Below are 15,405 nucleotides of genomic sequence, written 5' to 3' on the forward strand. Positions count from 1 at the left end.
AAAACAAGCATAATAGTATGTAACTAGCCCTATGTATGATACCTTCGAAGGTAATAATATGTAGTACGAAAGTACGAAGAAGGTTTAATAAAATATGTACAGTAACAACTTATGTAAGTTCGTTGCTTTTAGGCAACTTATGTTTTATACAGTATACTGTATAATACGAAGATAATATAAAAGCAAGCAAGCATAAAACATGGATATACAGTATCATATTAATATATGTATAAGTTGCTTTATTATAAGCATCTATCATAACTTAAGCAATAACTTATTATTATTAAACGCAACTTTATACAACTTATCATTTATTGTAATAAGCAACTTTTACACACAATATTATGATATTATATATAAATAATATTATATATGTGTTTATTTACTAAAGTTTTCTATCATGAAACATTTATATCATATTTACTAATACTAAAACAACGTATGCTCTTGTAAAACAACTATTTGTCCGTGTATAAATCTAATAAAATAAGTTCATGTACAGTAGCCCTACTGAGTCCCTACTGTATGTTCACTACAAATTTCGTACGGAAGTAGGGCCTACATACTTTTGGCACGGGAAATTTAATTTATTATCGGAGCATAAACCAGGACTACACGCACGTGCGTGTACACATACACGTGTACTGTACACGTGCAGTAGTTGTACACAGCTACACACAGATATTTTACAACTTACTTTTTAGCCAGAATGAACGAATAAATTCGAATGAATGAAGGTACTGTACTGTACAACGTACACGTACACGTACGTGTACTGTACGAAGTTACATAAAACTGAAGAAGAAATTTCGTTGACTCGTGAGTTGCTTTCAAAATTTCAAAGAGAGCTGACCCTAGCGCCGCTTGCGCGCCGCTTCTCGCGCAATTTGCGGGCCGAAACACTCACGCGAAGAGTAGCATCGCATCCTACGCCTCGAGAGAGCTTTCCATCGCGCACTGACAATTTCTCCGCTACAGTCCCAAAAGCGCACAGCCCCGAAGACAATCCGTGATGGACGATCCGCACTACATGAATAATGTTCGGTATGATCGTCAGCTGCGTATTTGGGGCGAGCATGGGTAGGGAAACACAACTGACGCGTCTTGACTGTCACTTTAATCCACGTGTATACCAACCTCTCGGTCAATCGTCACAGCTTTTCGTACGAAACCCTCGTCATAGACAGAGAAAAATAGAGGGGTGCAAAGTTTGTGTGCTAAACTGCGGACCTACAGGCAGCGAGACGATAAAAAACCTTGTTCTGGCTGGCATTGCGTCCTATACATTAGTGGACAACACAGTAGTCGAGGAAAGTGATTTGGGCAACAACTTTCTGGTCTGGTTTTCTTCTAATTTCGTATTTTGGCCCGTTTTTCCTTGCGAATATTACCGCTATTCTATCAAGAACACCCAAGAAAGTTAGGTTGCGCCGCAGATCATCGTTCTAAAACATCAAAAGCTGTGTTGACCATCATTCAGGTTAATGAGGCAGACCTTGGCAGGGGTAAGGCTAGCACTGTTGCTGCAAATCTCCAGGAGCTGAATACTTCTGTGGCGGGCTCTTTTGTCGACGAGTCTCCGGATGACATTGTACATAATAACCCTGCATTTTTTGAGAGTTTCACGGTCATTTTAGCCACTCAGATGTCTTTAAGAAACCTCGTCGCACTTGATGTCATCTGTCGTCAGGTTGGAATCCCTCTGGTTGCACTACAGTCTTATGGACTCACGGGAACCATTCGCTTATCGCTGACAGAGCATACCGTTCTCGATGCAAAACCTGAAGAATCTGACCACGACCTGCGGCTGTCACAACCCTGGCCGGTAAGGCTGCCTCTTAACTTATGAAGCGGAGTGCTCCCTGCGTCTCTGCGTAATGTTTACGCCAGTAAACGTAATCCCACTCACACGTCATACTTCTTGAGGACCAACCTACCAACAGGAACTATGCTGTTTTGTACAACAGTTCAACTTGTCTACTTCTGACGACACAACGGTTAGGCAAGTACCACACGTGGTACTGCTCCTGCAGGCTGCACTTCAGTGGCGCGCAAAACATTCAGGAAGGTCTCCAGAGGACCACATTTCTCAGAAGGCATTCAAGGATTCGATTCGCACCTCACAATTCACACTCGATGAGGAAAATCTCAGAGAAGCTCTGGAGTCTGTGCGGCATGTGTGGAAGCCACATACTGTCCCACCAAATGTGAAAAAGCTATTTGAAAGAATTGAGGTCGACAATTTGACCTCTAGTACGCCTAACTTTTGGTTCCAGGTCGCAGGTTTGCGTGCATTTCTTGTTGATTCAGGTGGCATCATGCCTCTCCGGGGTGATATTCCGGACATGGCTTCTGCAACAGAATCGTATATTGCACTGCAACGAGTATATCGAGAAAAGGCTGCAGTAGATGCCGCGGAGGTTCACGCACACATCTGTAATTTCTTGCATGGAGCAGGGAAACGCGGGGAAACTTTTTCACTGAAAGATACTGTCAGTTTCTGCAGAAACGCGGCAAACCTACAAGTGAACCACTGGATTACTCTTGCTGATGAAGCTGCTTGGAAATCTGACTGTAGTAAAAACATTTCTTGTCAGCTGGCTGGAGAAGATACTCAATCCTGTGCTGCTCTGTATTTGATACTACGTGCAGTTGACTCGTTTAAAGAAAAGTATGGACGAGCACCAGGTGAAGTTGCGGTATTGCCAACCGCACTATTGCTAGGTGCAGCGAAGGATGATATGGCGAAGATTGATATTTCTCGTCTCAGAATTATCTTGCATGGCATACTTAGTGAGCTTGGGCTGAGTAAGTTGGGCCTTTTCGATGACCTGATAGTGGAATTCGTTCGCTCTGGTGGTTGCGAGCTCCAAACTGTTGCAAGTATGGTTGCTGGTATCGGCTCCCAGGAAGTCATAAAGCTTGTCACGCAACAATTTGTGCCTTGCGGAAAGACTCTGGTCTATGACGCAGTCGACTCGGCTGTTCTATCGATTATGTAGACCATGTAATGATTCAGAGAGCACAACTAATCTGATGACAGGTTTTATATCACACAATTTTATATGGCTAGATATGATATTCTGATCTGATAGTACATATATGTGTATTTCAGTCTGCGCTTGCGCGGTCTTAGGAAAAATTTCACCAGAACGCCCCTTGCTGACTGAAATGCCCATACGAATGCAAGGGCGGATCTCCTTCCGTCCTTCCCAGTACTATCTCCGAAAATGCGTATGTGCTCTAGTAGGCCCCCCGCGACCCAGAACGAAATCGGAACGAAGTTGAGTCCGGGCACATTCCGTCTCCCCCAACAACCGGGGGGGGACAGAAGGACCAGGTTTGCAAAAAAAATAGATGAGGTGCACTATCATATTAATGATAAATTATAAAATTCATATCACATCCATATTACCCATATGTATTATATATACACGAGTAACTGAGCTCTATTACGTTTATGGCAAGACATGTGTAACGCGAGTGTATAAACCCGTTACTTCCAGAAGTACACGTACGCATACTATCATATCCAGCTATCTATTCTAGCTACGCGATATCTTCGAAGGTAGATAGAATAGCCCTAAAACTACGGAAGTAGGCCCTAGCAGTGCCCTAGCTAGTACTTTCGTACCTTCGAAGATACTTCCGGAAGTACTTCCGTAGATATCTAGCTAGCGAGCCAGTGGATACGTAGTATGTACGTGTACGTGTAGGGATATTAAATACTGTCGCCTCTATCTGTCTATCAGAACTGTTATCCCTCATTCGTACACGTACACGTACACGTGCGTGTACACGTAGGTAGGGCTATTTCCGACATTTCGAATACAACTAAAACGCTTTTACCTTACTTCGTACGGAAGTACTTCCGTACTTCCGTACGAAGTATCATACTTTCGTATCATATGATAGATATTCATGCGAAAGAATGTTGTTCCGTACTTCCAAATACATACATACAATAGCCCTAAATAAATACGTACCTTCATTCGTAAATACGAAAGTACTTTCGTACTTTCGTACTTTCGTACTCAAAGTACTTTCGAAAGTACTTTCGAAAGTACTTTCGTACGAAAATACTTTCGTATTTTGGTACATGTACACAACACATATCAGATACACACCACAAGCAAGGTACACGTAGCCCTAGTCACGTACCGTTGTCGAGCTCCATACACTACGTGTACGTGTACGTGACAGATACAGCACGACCGCCAGAAGTTACCGGTGCCTTGGCCTTAAGCACCTCCAAACGTACCGGGTGGCGAGCACTTCTGCGTGCAGTCTCGTCTTTCCCCATTTTCACCCGCGTATCTTTTAGCCAACCGTGTTCCCCCCCACCGCTCACCGCGCGAAGTCCCTGCGTTTTCTCGCCGGTGCCGCTCCCTACATACATTTTCGCGATGGGCATGGGAGTAGGCGAGCAAGTGCGCAAGATTGAGATCGATGCATACACAATGTTTATGAAGGCCACCGCTATCACGGGCATGTCGTGGGTAAGCAACCACCGTGATCCACGTGCTTGAGCGGTGTCTGCGCAGATCACGAAACTTTACCGACGGAATCGCACGCGGTTGTCACCCCTATCTTCCCTCCTTCTTTGCACGCAGGATCGCGATGAGCTCGCGACAAAGCTCCGGAGAGAGCTTAACGTGAGCAACGACGACCATACGCGCATCAGGGAGAAGCTGTCCGAAGACGAACGAGTCTCAAACCTACGGTCCGGTTCGACTCTAACGTCCCAAATCTTTCCATCCACTCGAAACATAGAGTGAGTCAAACTGACTGTATAAACTGCCCAAACAACCAACCGCAGCGAGGCATGGATATCACGCCAAGCCATGCACGCGGCAAAGAAGGCACGGGTGGATCATATTGTCTCGCCAGCGGGAAATCTGGCAACCAAAAAGTCACCCGGACATTCTACACTCAAGCAATTCTCCAAACAACAACGATTTGCCACGGGAGGGACATCAATGATGGTTGACAATCTAATATGCCGTAAAGTCCAACGATTCTGGCCAGAAGAAGGCGGTTGGTTTGACGCCATCATCACTGACTATCGTCCAACCACTCAAGAGCACTGCCTTACATATGAGATAAACACAGAGTCGGAGACATTTGAGTGGGTATGTTGCACTTCGGACACTCTCATTTTTTTGCGAACTTGCCACCCCATGTTTGCAAATAAATTCCGTGTTCAACTCTGACCTACCACTTACTGTAATGAGTTCACTCAAAACTCTCAACCACATCGACAGGCAAACCTGACTGCTTTCAACGCCAAAGAGTTCAAGATACTCGAAGAACGCGTGGCTATTGAGGACTTGAAGTTTTTTTGCGAAGGCATGAAACCTGGTGCGGAAATGGCTACGCATAACAGCGCACTAGCACAGACACACGCGGCTGTAGGCGGCGTTAACAGTCTCGCGAAGAAGGCATTGAAGACAGCAGATGCGGGTAAGATTTTCGAGGCAAAAGGGACATTGAGCGCGCAGGAGGTTGCACTGAAAGCGCAGCTCGCGGCGCTAGATGACTCGGAGTCAGATGAAGATTGAGGAAACATTGTTGCACAGTCGGCGTGCACGGTTGATGCAGGTTTTGAACACAAAATCCGTACCCATCTGAGCATGCGGAACCATCAAATACAGGGAACTGACTGGTCTAGTCTATCTTTAAGACCATTGGTTCACTTGTGCACTGCCTTGATTCATTTTTTCTCATTGCAAACAGAACCCCCCATTCCTCGCCCTGTACTGTACCATCGCGCCAAAATCTCGACGGGGACGCCAACAGCATACCCGAGTAGAACAAGCTGATTCATTGCTGTCGTTCTCAGAAAACCCAATGTGTTCCACCTTCGCACACTTGTTGTGACGGATGATTTCATAAGCACGGGTGCACTCTTCCGTCGAAGTCGCCGAACTAGCTCATAGTCCTCTAAAAATGGCATCGGTGGGAAACCGCCTACGGCTTCGAAGGTTGATTTACGCACAACGAGGCACTGGTCACCGTAAGGAAAGTGGAAAAGGGAAGCACGAAGGTTCACTAGAAATTCAAGGATTCCAAAACGGATGCGAGCGAGTGTTGGTACGGAGACAGCAGCATCACCGTCACCAAGACGAAACCTAAACGCGCCCCACTCTGCGCTGCATTCGCCTCCGCCTCGCTCAGTGAACCGAGCCCAGACGTCATTCTTAAAAGATGGGGGTAACGTCGAGTCCGCGTGAAGGAACAGAAGGACCTCTCCCGTGGCCGCGTTCGCGCCAACGTTGCACTGCGTCGCTCTGCCCCGTGCTGACGCAAGAACACGAGCTCCCGCGCGTTTCGCCTCTAGCGCGGTGTCATCTTCGCTGCCGCCGTCCACGACAATGACCTCGACGGCACACCCTGAACCCATTTCCTTCTGCGATTCTGTCGTTCCTCCGAGACGTGTCGCACTCTCAACCGCTCCGCGCACACGTTTGGATTCGTTTAGCGCGGGAACGACTACGGAAATGCGGGGTGGCGGGGTGGACATTATGGACTAAGTGAGGGTGGACGATGTTACTCGGCTGCCTACTGTTAGTTACTAGCTAGGGCAGTCCTGCCGAGGAAGTAATCAATACGGGATCACAACCACCACTTCGCAGACGAGGAAAACGCGAGCAAGTGGTGGTGGCCTCTGTGCAACAACGCAACTTGCCAACGAAGCTAGATACGAAAGTACTCCGGAAAGTCTCCGGAAGTACTTCCGGAAGTACGTGTGTGTGTATCTGATTACAAAAAGACTGAGGGTTTAGGAAGTACGTGCACTGTACGTGTACGTGTACGTGTAGTCGTGTACGTGTACAACGCGTTATGTGCGTGAGTCGTACGTGTAAAGTGCCTAAATTGCCAGTGTTTAGGAAACCCCTTGGATTCGGACGACCCCATTGGGTGTCCCGAGTTTTGTTTGACGCGTCTTTGTTCGACTTGGCACTGGCTTTTCCTGGGTTCTTTTGAAGGTAAAGTGAAATATCCTCCACGGTGAACAAGGGGGGTGCGGCGCGCGCGACCGCGTCCCAAGGATTTTCTTGAGCGGGTGCGGAAGCGGGTGCGGAAGTGGGTGCGGGTGGAGGAGCGGATTGCTCAACCTCCTCATTTTCATCTCCACCTTCGAAGCCACCAAAGATCTCAGAGTTGTCGGGGATACCCATACCCCCCTCTTGCTGCCTTTGGACTTCCTGATAATACGGTAGGTGCAGACCAAGAAGGGATAACCCCATTCGTCTGCGGATGTCGTTGATGGTCTCGATTGTTATTTTGTATGTAGCCAGGGACTCCTTGTGGGGGATCGAACCAGCCTTAATTCTTCGGAGGATCTTGTTCCTGTTTTCTTCAAACACATATTTAGGGTCTTGACGGTATTTCTCAATGTAGGCGTTTTGTTTTTTTGTTTTTTCTTGTTGCGCGCGGGTTTTAGCTCTCACCATACTGGGTATTTACAGTATATTTTTATTTAACGCCAAATCCTTAAGCCACTTAGGTTTTAAACATCTCTAAAAACTCGTCACTTGCATCCTTGGTCTTGAAGATCACGAGACAATCGAAGTGGACACGTCCAAGCTTCAGCGCCAGTCGGTTGCTAAAAGGGAAGGACGAGTGCTCCACAAAAGCGACGTAGTACTTGTCTTGATTGATTCGCCACTCCTGGGATGTTTCTTTTACTTTCATCGTTTCGGCTCGAATCCCATTAGCACATTCGGCGACGAGTTCGTCCATACTCGTCTTTGATTTCCAGAACTCTAGTGAGCCATTGCAACAAGTATCAAATTCTGATTTGTAGAGCGCAGCGTAGTTATGCTTCATGTTGGCTTTGAGTTTGCGCTTGATTTTGGATAACGCTTGGTCGCGTCCGCAGGAAGGAGAGTTGCTTACTTCGGGAGAAAACCTGACGATAGTATTTACTCTCACCATTATGGTACACTTTACGTGTACGTGTACGTGTAGTTGTACTGTACAAGCTAGAATATTCTGGAAGTATTTTCCGATGTACATATCCGTATTTCCAAAAAAATCAATGTCTCGCGCTGTAATCTCGGATTCGTAGCTTTTATGTACAAAATCTCGTGTATGCAAATCAGTCTCACTCAAAAAAAATATGTACACGGTTCATCGGCTTGTATTCTATGAACGAAGATAAAATATTACGGAAGTATGATACTTTCGTACGTACTTTCGTACTTTATTTCGAAAGTACTTTCGTACGAAAGTACGAAAGTACTTTCGTACGAAGGTACGTGTACACGTACAACTACTGTACTAATAATAATAAACATACAGTACAACTATTATCTATTTTCGGAAGTATGATACCAAGTACATGTACAGTACGTGTACGTACATGTACAACTACAATACATTGACTTTTATTCGGAAGTACGAAAGTACTACTCTATCTAACTATCTATCCAGTCTGTATCCAATGTACACGTACGGAAGACTTTATGGAAATATTACCTTGCTTACTGTACACGTGTACACGTGTACGAAGGTATGATAGGGCATTGACAAAGAAGACAAAGGTCTACGCAGACCAGAAAGCAGTTTTTCACCCGCATCTATATCGGCAGATCTGCCGATATAGACCCGATCAAAGCGATCGGGGATTTTCAAACCAAAACTTTGAAAGCGTATTTTCATCGCAGTAGCCGATCAAATGCTTAACGCGGTTGAAAACCCGCATTCTGCTCTGCGTAAGTGTAGGTAGATTTCGATAAATAAATATTTTTAATTGTATTCGTGACTGCTTCCCATACGCATCGTGCGCAATATATATTTCTGAGATAGGAATATTTTTCACGCGCGCTCGCGACGAAATGGAGCGCGGAAACGCGCAATCGCGGTGGCGGAATCGCTTTGTCATACTTCCGAAGTACGGAAGTATATTTCCGTACTTTCGTACATAGCTACATACATACTGAACGTACAACTATACTGTATGATACTTCTGGAAGTACTTTCGTACTAGCTATCATAGCTAGCTAGTGTACATTTATTTTATTATCCTGCCTTCGTACACGCGCGTTACGTGTACTGTGCGTATACGTACAACGTTGTACACGTACTGTAGCCGGGTATCGGATACACGTGCGGAAACAGTATCTTCGTTCGTAGATAGGGCTACGAGTACACGTGTACAACGTTCCCCACGTTGGAGCACTTCACCACGTTGTAGTGTACGTGTACTCGTGGTGAAGTGCGGCTGGCACGGACCGGCACTTTTCAGCTGCTGGAACCAACAAGTTTCTCTTTCATAAAATGACCTCGGATGTTGAAAGAGTCCGAGTCGCGCTAATGATGTCGGCGGGTGTGACCACCGCCGCTGTACTCGTGCTATCGAGCAAGACCGTGCGCGGAGCGATCGCGGGCACACTTAAGGTACTTCTGACGCGTGCCATCTTCTTCCTGCACCTTCCCTTCTCCAGCAAGGCGTTCCACACATTCAATTCAATTTATATGATCCCGCATGTTAATCGTCATATAGATGACTGGCATCCGCGACGTGCACGCAATTTAGCTCGAGGAACGCAAGACAACGAAGCAAATAACTGACGCCGTGTTTTTTTACCTTCTTGAATAGAGTGTCGCTTCAACTATTCAGCCCACAGAACTGATAGAGGCATTTGATAAGTCCGACACACCTGTGATTAACACGAAGATGACGAACATATCATCAGTACAGTCGCAGGCGAGTGAACCTTTGAATACTGGTATTCCGCATGATATTGCTCCTAAGAACATGACCACGACCGGTACTCTCGGGGTCCGTGGGGACGACCCTGATGAAGAACTTTCTGCACTTGAGAGGTTTTGCACAGATGTCACTGAAGAAGCTAAACAAGGTGTTCTTGATCCGCTCGTCGGCCGTGACGATGAGGTCCGTCGGCTCGTCCACATACTTTGTCGGCGAACGAAAAACAATCCGATCCTGCTAGGTCGACCAGGTGTCGGTAAGACCGCTATCGTTGAAGGCCTGGCGCAGCGAATCGTTGCCGGTGACGTTCCAACGTCTCTTCTCGGTGCACGTCTCCTTGAACTTGATCTCGGCGCTGTCGGCGCAGGATGTCAGATGCCAGGCGAGTTCGAAGAACGACTTTCTATCGTTGTGTCTGAGGTCGTTGAGGCTTCACAAAAGGGGGGGATAATTATGTTTATTGATGATATCCACAACCTGTGCCCCCCCCCCCCTGGGGGTAACAACGGAGCGGCTATACTGAAACCAGCACTTGGACGTGGATTATTGAAGTGTATTGGTGCGTCAACAGTCGAGAAGTTCAAGAAGTCGATAGAACAAGATGCTGCCCTTGAGCGTCGCTTTCAACAAGTCCCTGTCGCAGAACCTGACATCGCGCAAACTGTGTCTGTTCTCCGTGGACTGCGACCACGATATGAGACGCATCATTCTATCAAAATACACGAATCTGCAGTGGTTGCCGCTGCGAAGCTTGCCTCGCGCTATGTGCAAGGTCGTTGCCTTCCCGACAAAGCTATTGACCTTCTCGATGAAGCGGCAGCTGCTGTTCGCATGCAAAAGTCCCTCAAGCCTGAAGATCTCGATGTAGTTGATCGTAAAATGAGCCAGCTTTGTAAGGAACGCGATCAGATTAAAGCAAGACTCATTGAGGATATGCACAAGCATGGTTCAGGCGGCAAAATGGCAGCATCATGCTTGCATGAGCTAAATGAGGAGCTTGTCAGGGAACGCACCAAACAGCAGAAATTGCTCAGAGACTTGGAAAAGGAAAAAAAGGCAAGTCGTGAGTACAAACGAGCGACAGCGGAACTTTCTTTTAGCGAGCGCCGCCTAGTAAATGCTCACGAGAAGCAGCGTCAGGCTGCCGATAACGTGAAGAAGGTAACAGTGGCATTGCAGCGGGCCCAGGATACAGACAATCAGGCAGAAGTTTTAGAGGCAAAAGCTGCAGCTACTCGGGCTGAGCAAGATGCTAAGCTTGCTGACAAGGAGACACTTCACCTTTCGGAGATAATTGCCAGGGCCAAGGTGGAATGCACTAAAGCAGAAGAGGAGATCATGAGTATCAGCGAAGGAAATGGGCTCATGACGAAAGACGAGGTTACAGATGTTGACATCGCTACGGTTGTAAGCCGCTGGACTGGCGTCCCAGTAGCAAAGCTTGTTGCATCAGAGAAAGCCAAATTACTTCAATTAGACGCAGAGCTTCACCAGCGCGTCATAGGGCAGGATCATGCCGTGACCTCGGTCGCGGAGGCTGTCCAGCGATCTCGGGCTGACTTGTCTGATCCGAATGGTCCTGTGGCCTCTTTTATGTTCCTTGGTCCCACCGGCGTGGGCAAGACAGAACTTGCCAAGGCACTTGCCAACTATCTTTTCAATAGCGATAACGCACTTATCCGCCTGGATATGTCTGAGTACATGGAAAAACACTCTGTAGCCCGTCTCATTGGTGCCCCACCAGGTTACATCGGCTATGATGAGGGCGGTATGCTCACAGATGCTGTGCGTCAGAAGCCCTATTCAATAGTCTTGTTTGACGAGATTGAGAAGGCGCACGTAGATGTATTCAACGTTCTACTGCAACTGCTTGATGAGGGTCACGTGACAGATACCCAAGGCCGGACTGTGTCCTTCCGCAACTGTCTCATTATTATGACTTCAAACCTTGGCAGCGATGAAATAGCATTTGGTGATAGAGGCAGGCGTGGTCGCCGTGGACCCGGTGAGATGAAAGATAAAGTAATGGCTCACGTCCGCGCACATTTTCGCCCTGAATTCATTAATAGGCTTGACGAGTTCATCGTTTTTGAACCGCTTTCGCATTCGCAGATAATGGAAATAGTTCAGTTGCAGTGTAACAAGTTAGTGGAGCGTGTTGAAGGTCAGCGCATGAAACTGGATTTGCAACCAAGTGCGATTGATTACCTTGCACGCAAAGGATTTGATCCTACGTATGGCGCCCGTCCTGTCAAGCGCGCCATTCAGTCTGAACTCATACAGAACATGGCAAACAAATTATTGCGAGGTATTTTTCAAGAAGATGACACCATTGTTGTGTCTGCAGATAAAGATGGTCTTGCACTTACGACAGGACCAAAGATCGTGCGCGATGTGCCAGTGTTACTTGATGATGCAACCTACTAGATGGTAGACGAAACGTGATAACTGAAGAAGCACACACATTTTTCAGCTGGAATATTCGCTGATAGGTGGTATTGTATTTTTTGAAGTTTACGCAGAGAACTATAGAGCACAGAGAACTAAGCTCTTAAGACAAATTCTATTGTTCATATGAATGAAAGATCTACATATTTAGACCATGGAAATATATTTACCTTCGTAGTGCATCGCGTTTTTGCCAAGTATCCACAAAGCTAAGTACTTGCAGGCAAACCAGCCATAAAACAATGGATAGGTATTTCAGCCAGTTGCTGTACTTAGAATTCCGAAACAAATCCACTGAACCTTTCGAACTATTTAGGTTAATGAGCAGCTTGTTTCCAAGCAAATGATGTGGTTAACAAAAGCGCGCACTGTAAAACATGTGTTCTACAGGAACCACAATGTGAGCAGCCCCTAGAAGTACTAGTTCGCAAGGCGGAGAGAACGTTACTGAAACCACGTTCTCGTACGAGTAGTCTGAACCTAAACTTTTACCTTCACTTGTTCACTGGAATATTAACTGAAAGCAGTCCTCTCTGCTTTGCTTCTACCCATAGCTGTGGATTTAATCTCGAAGCAGATTCCAGCCAATGGACAGTCGCGTGTACTTCTTCTGCTGATTTCACACCTACAGCGACCTTCTCGACGATAGCTGGCAGCAGAGCAAACGCGATAGCAACAGCAGGTAGCGGAGCTCCAAAAGTATCTGCCAAATCACTCCAAAGCTCACGCCGTCTTATAATTTCGGGTGATGCAACGTCATACTTATATGTTGATCCCCCAACAAGGATTCCACTCGCAAAAATCCCGGCGACGTGGACCTTGATATCCCTACGCTGACACTCCAGCAAAACTTCAAACCCGTCCTGGTCCAGTAAGTTCCACGCACCAGCGAGCATAATAGAATCAAAAGTGCCTCTGGGCTTACCACGTATCATCCGCATCGTATAGGCTGGATCATTCATACCTAGGCTCACGTTTTTAATGACTCCACTTTCGCGTAAACGCAGCTAAGCGTAGGGTCCCGAAATTCTCAACGAAGAAATAAAAAATCTGCACTTGTGTGTTTCGCAACATAGCTGACGATTTGAAGAAGTTATCGTCCGCACCAGCTCATCAATAGCACCGCCGCTTGCCATGGCATGGATAAATGACGTCTCATCTTCAACATCATGCACTCTGAGCCCATGTACTGCTGCAGTCCCGAGTCGCCTGAGGCTGTCTTCGTGAGAGCAACTCACTCCTAAGCTGCTGTAGTCAAGCACAGGGACGACGCCAACAGGGGTATTCGGGAATATACAGCCAACATTTCCCTGTATGTTGCTATGCTCAATTCTAGGTCTGTCCTGGACTGCAACCTCGGCAACAGACTTAATAACGCGACCAACCTGTACTGAAAAGCATCTCACTATGGTATGAACGGATGTAAACGTTGCAAAAATGGTGAGCAGACGACACAACGAAAAGAAGGAATTGATGTGAAGAACAGACTATGTCAGTTATTCGTCACCTTACTCCATATTCGTATTGAACTGTGGGAACCGTACATTGCTACTGCTCGACCAAGTCGAGTTTCGGAAAGCCCGAGACCGTAATGCGGTGCAGTATCAAGATCCAAAAAACCGAGGTCGAGAGCAGTTCGGATGGTTTGATAGGCCTCATGTTCGGGTATGGTTCTATAGATTCCAGCTAGCGGTGAGCAACCGAGGATCAGATGGCGACTCACCTGAAATCTTTCGTTTCGTAGAGAAAGTTCATCCATAGCTCGAGAAGTTATGAAAATCTATCTGTAAATCTTGACAGACGTATACAACAGCATATATGACCCTGCGTCGCAACTTCGGATGACCTTTCGAGCAGAGTTTGTTTTATTTATAAGGATGACGCGTGTCGGCGTTCTAGCTCTTCGTTCGACGTACGGAAGTACTTCCGGAAATAAGATACTTCCGTTCGGGTCGATCAGCGCTTCCGGCGCTTCGGCCGTCGGTCGGTTGGGGGAAGTGCGGGTCGGGTGATGTCTTGATCGGGACACTGGTTTGAAACTCATAGGTCACGAACGGTGCCTCCGCGTCGTCGCCCGGCGTGCCGTCGAGGTTCGTCGGATAGAGTCGTCCCACGCCTCCCCGCTCGCGCGCCCGCGCGCGCCCGCGTGCGCCCGCGCGCGCCCGCGCGCGCCGCGCGCGCAATGGGCGCGTCGCCCAAGCGTGAAGAGGCACGACGCGTTGAGTTGCGAACCCACACTCGAAACAACGACTCCGGTGAAACACGCGAGATCTGAAAGCGCGCGCCCGATCAAAGTTAGGGCGGCTTTTATGAAAGCCTGTTGGCAGGCCGATTTACCTCTATCGGTATACTGTACAACGTTGTAGTCTATTTAGTCTAATAAACAACTTAGGCTATGATAATATCCTTGTCTAAAATAACTTACATATCCTACTACGAAGGTACTTTCGTACGAAGGTAGCTACGAAGGTAAGGTAGCTAGCTAGTCTAGCTAGCTAGCTACCTTGTAGCTACCTTCGAAGGTACCTTCGGGAGTCCTTCGGGTAGCTAGCTAGCTAGCTACCCGAAGGAGCTAGCTAGCTAGCTAGTCTAGCTACGAGAGACTACACGTACTATAAAAATATTTATGTCTGACACTACACGTACACACGCGTTGGCTACAAGTGTGAGTGTAAAATATGGCTAGTGTGTATCTATCTATGGCTATTTCAGTGCTATTACCATGATAGACTATGATAGTCTACGACGCTACACGTAGCACTCACGCAGTAACAATGGGCTTGTATCATAGTCTAGAGCTCTAGACTATGAAGGTACGGAAGTACGAAAGTACCTCCGAAGGTACGGAAGTACGGAAGTACGAAAGTACAAAGTACGAAAGTACCTCCGAAGGTACACGTGTACTTCCGTACGTGTACACGCACGCTTATTATTGTGGTGTCAAGTAGCGTAAAGTGGCGTTAAAAGCCCCATAACTCGATATTAATTTAAATGCTGTATTATGATTGGCACACGTACTTCATGGCCCTACGAAGGAATGATATCAGCGTTTGCAAAACTGTATTCGCCATAAAGATAACAACTTACACTACACGTACACGTACGTGTACGTGTACGGAAATAATATGTTGTTTATCGTTAGCCCTCAACGTACGTGTACAGTACGTGTACGTGTACATCTGTAAAACGTTCTAGCCATAAAAAATACGGAAGTGCTTTCGGAAGTACAACGTACA

General features: G+C 46.8%; 6 protein-coding genes across 6 annotated transcripts; 3 read left to right on the forward strand and 3 right to left on the reverse strand.

The window, feature by feature from the left end:
- Window positions 1-802: 802 nt before the first annotated feature.
- On the forward strand, window positions 803-3,402 carry MICPUCDRAFT_49490 (uncharacterized protein). Its single transcript, XM_003056145.1, has 5 exons — window positions 803-819; window positions 979-1,080; window positions 1,184-1,337; window positions 1,481-1,825; window positions 1,944-3,402. The coding sequence occupies exons 2-5, from the start codon at window positions 1,013-1,015 to the stop codon at window positions 3,000-3,002; spliced, it is 1,626 nt and encodes a 541-aa protein (XP_003056191.1). The 5' UTR covers window positions 803-819; window positions 979-1,012; the 3' UTR covers window positions 3,003-3,402.
- Window positions 3,403-4,406: 1,004 nt separating this feature from the next.
- MICPUCDRAFT_55767 (uncharacterized protein) lies at window positions 4,407-5,705 on the forward strand (the record flags this gene model as incomplete). The annotated part of the gene is made up of 4 exons (XM_003056146.1): window positions 4,407-4,499; window positions 4,614-4,723; window positions 4,820-5,132; window positions 5,265-5,705. 4 exons carry the CDS (start codon window positions 4,407-4,409, stop codon window positions 5,559-5,561), a joined length of 813 nt encoding a protein of 270 aa, XP_003056192.1. The 3' UTR covers window positions 5,562-5,705.
- Window positions 5,706-6,618, reverse strand: MICPUCDRAFT_49491 (glycosyltransferase family 2 protein). Its single transcript, XM_003056545.1, has one exon. The coding sequence runs from the start codon at window positions 6,521-6,523 to the stop codon at window positions 5,714-5,716; it is 810 nt and encodes a 269-aa protein (XP_003056591.1). The 5' UTR covers window positions 6,524-6,618; the 3' UTR covers window positions 5,706-5,713.
- MICPUCDRAFT_65128 (uncharacterized protein) lies at window positions 6,579-7,504 on the reverse strand (the record flags this gene model as incomplete). Its single annotated transcript, XM_003056546.1, is given in 2 exon segments — window positions 6,579-7,219; window positions 7,235-7,504. 2 exon segments carry the CDS (start codon window positions 7,455-7,457, stop codon window positions 6,579-6,581), a joined length of 864 nt encoding a protein of 287 aa, XP_003056592.1. The 5' UTR covers window positions 7,458-7,504.
- Window positions 7,505-9,234: 1,730 nt separating this feature from the next.
- On the forward strand, window positions 9,235-12,148 carry MICPUCDRAFT_65129 (uncharacterized protein; the record flags this gene model as incomplete). The annotated part of the gene is made up of 2 exons (XM_003056147.1): window positions 9,235-9,405; window positions 9,608-12,148. Exons 1-2 carry the CDS (start codon window positions 9,286-9,288, stop codon window positions 12,146-12,148), a joined length of 2,661 nt encoding a protein of 886 aa, XP_003056193.1. The 5' UTR covers window positions 9,235-9,285.
- Window positions 12,149-12,174: 26 nt separating this feature from the next.
- MICPUCDRAFT_65131 (uncharacterized protein) lies at window positions 12,175-14,285 on the reverse strand. The gene is made up of 3 exons (XM_003056547.1): window positions 13,677-14,285; window positions 13,276-13,554; window positions 12,175-13,176 (listed from the first exon to the last, which is right to left on the reverse strand). Exons 1-3 carry the CDS (start codon window positions 13,926-13,928, stop codon window positions 12,664-12,666), a joined length of 1,044 nt encoding a protein of 347 aa, XP_003056593.1. The 5' UTR covers window positions 13,929-14,285; the 3' UTR covers window positions 12,175-12,663.
- Window positions 14,286-15,405: the final 1,120 nt, after the last annotated feature.

Source organism: Micromonas pusilla (genome assembly GCF_000151265.4).
Source record: "Micromonas pusilla CCMP1545 genomic scaffold MICPUCscaffold_2, whole genome shotgun sequence".
Classification (NCBI taxonomy): domain Eukaryota; kingdom Viridiplantae; phylum Chlorophyta; class Mamiellophyceae; order Mamiellales; family Mamiellaceae; genus Micromonas; species Micromonas pusilla.

Excerpts from the sequence above, each read along its gene's own strand:
- MICPUCDRAFT_49490 (XM_003056145.1), top strand. The coding sequence starts at position 1,013 with ATGGACGATCCGCACTACATGAATAATGTTCGGTATGATCGTCAGCTG. Across the intron at positions 1,081-1,183 it reads CGTATTTGGGGCGAGCATGG|ACAGAGAAAAATAGAGGGGT; the intron begins GTAGGGAAACAC and ends CCCTCGTCATAG. Across the intron at positions 1,826-1,943 it reads GGCTGTCACAACCCTGGCCG|GAACTATGCTGTTTTGTACA; the intron begins GTAAGGCTGCCT and ends ACCTACCAACAG.
- MICPUCDRAFT_49491 (XM_003056545.1), bottom strand. The coding sequence starts at position 6,523 with ATGTCCACCCCGCCACCCCGCATTTCCGTAGTCGTTCCCGCGCTAAAC.
- MICPUCDRAFT_65131 (XM_003056547.1), bottom strand. The coding sequence starts at position 13,928 with ATGGATGAACTTTCTCTACGAAACGAAAGATTTCAGGTGAGTCGCCAT. Across the intron at positions 13,555-13,676 it reads CAATACGAATATGGAGTAAG|GTTGGTCGCGTTATTAAGTC; the intron begins GTGACGAATAAC and ends TTTTCAGTACAG. Across the intron at positions 13,177-13,275 it reads GCGGTGCTATTGATGAGCTG|CTGCGTTTACGCGAAAGTGG; the intron begins GTGCGGACGATA and ends CCCTACGCTTAG.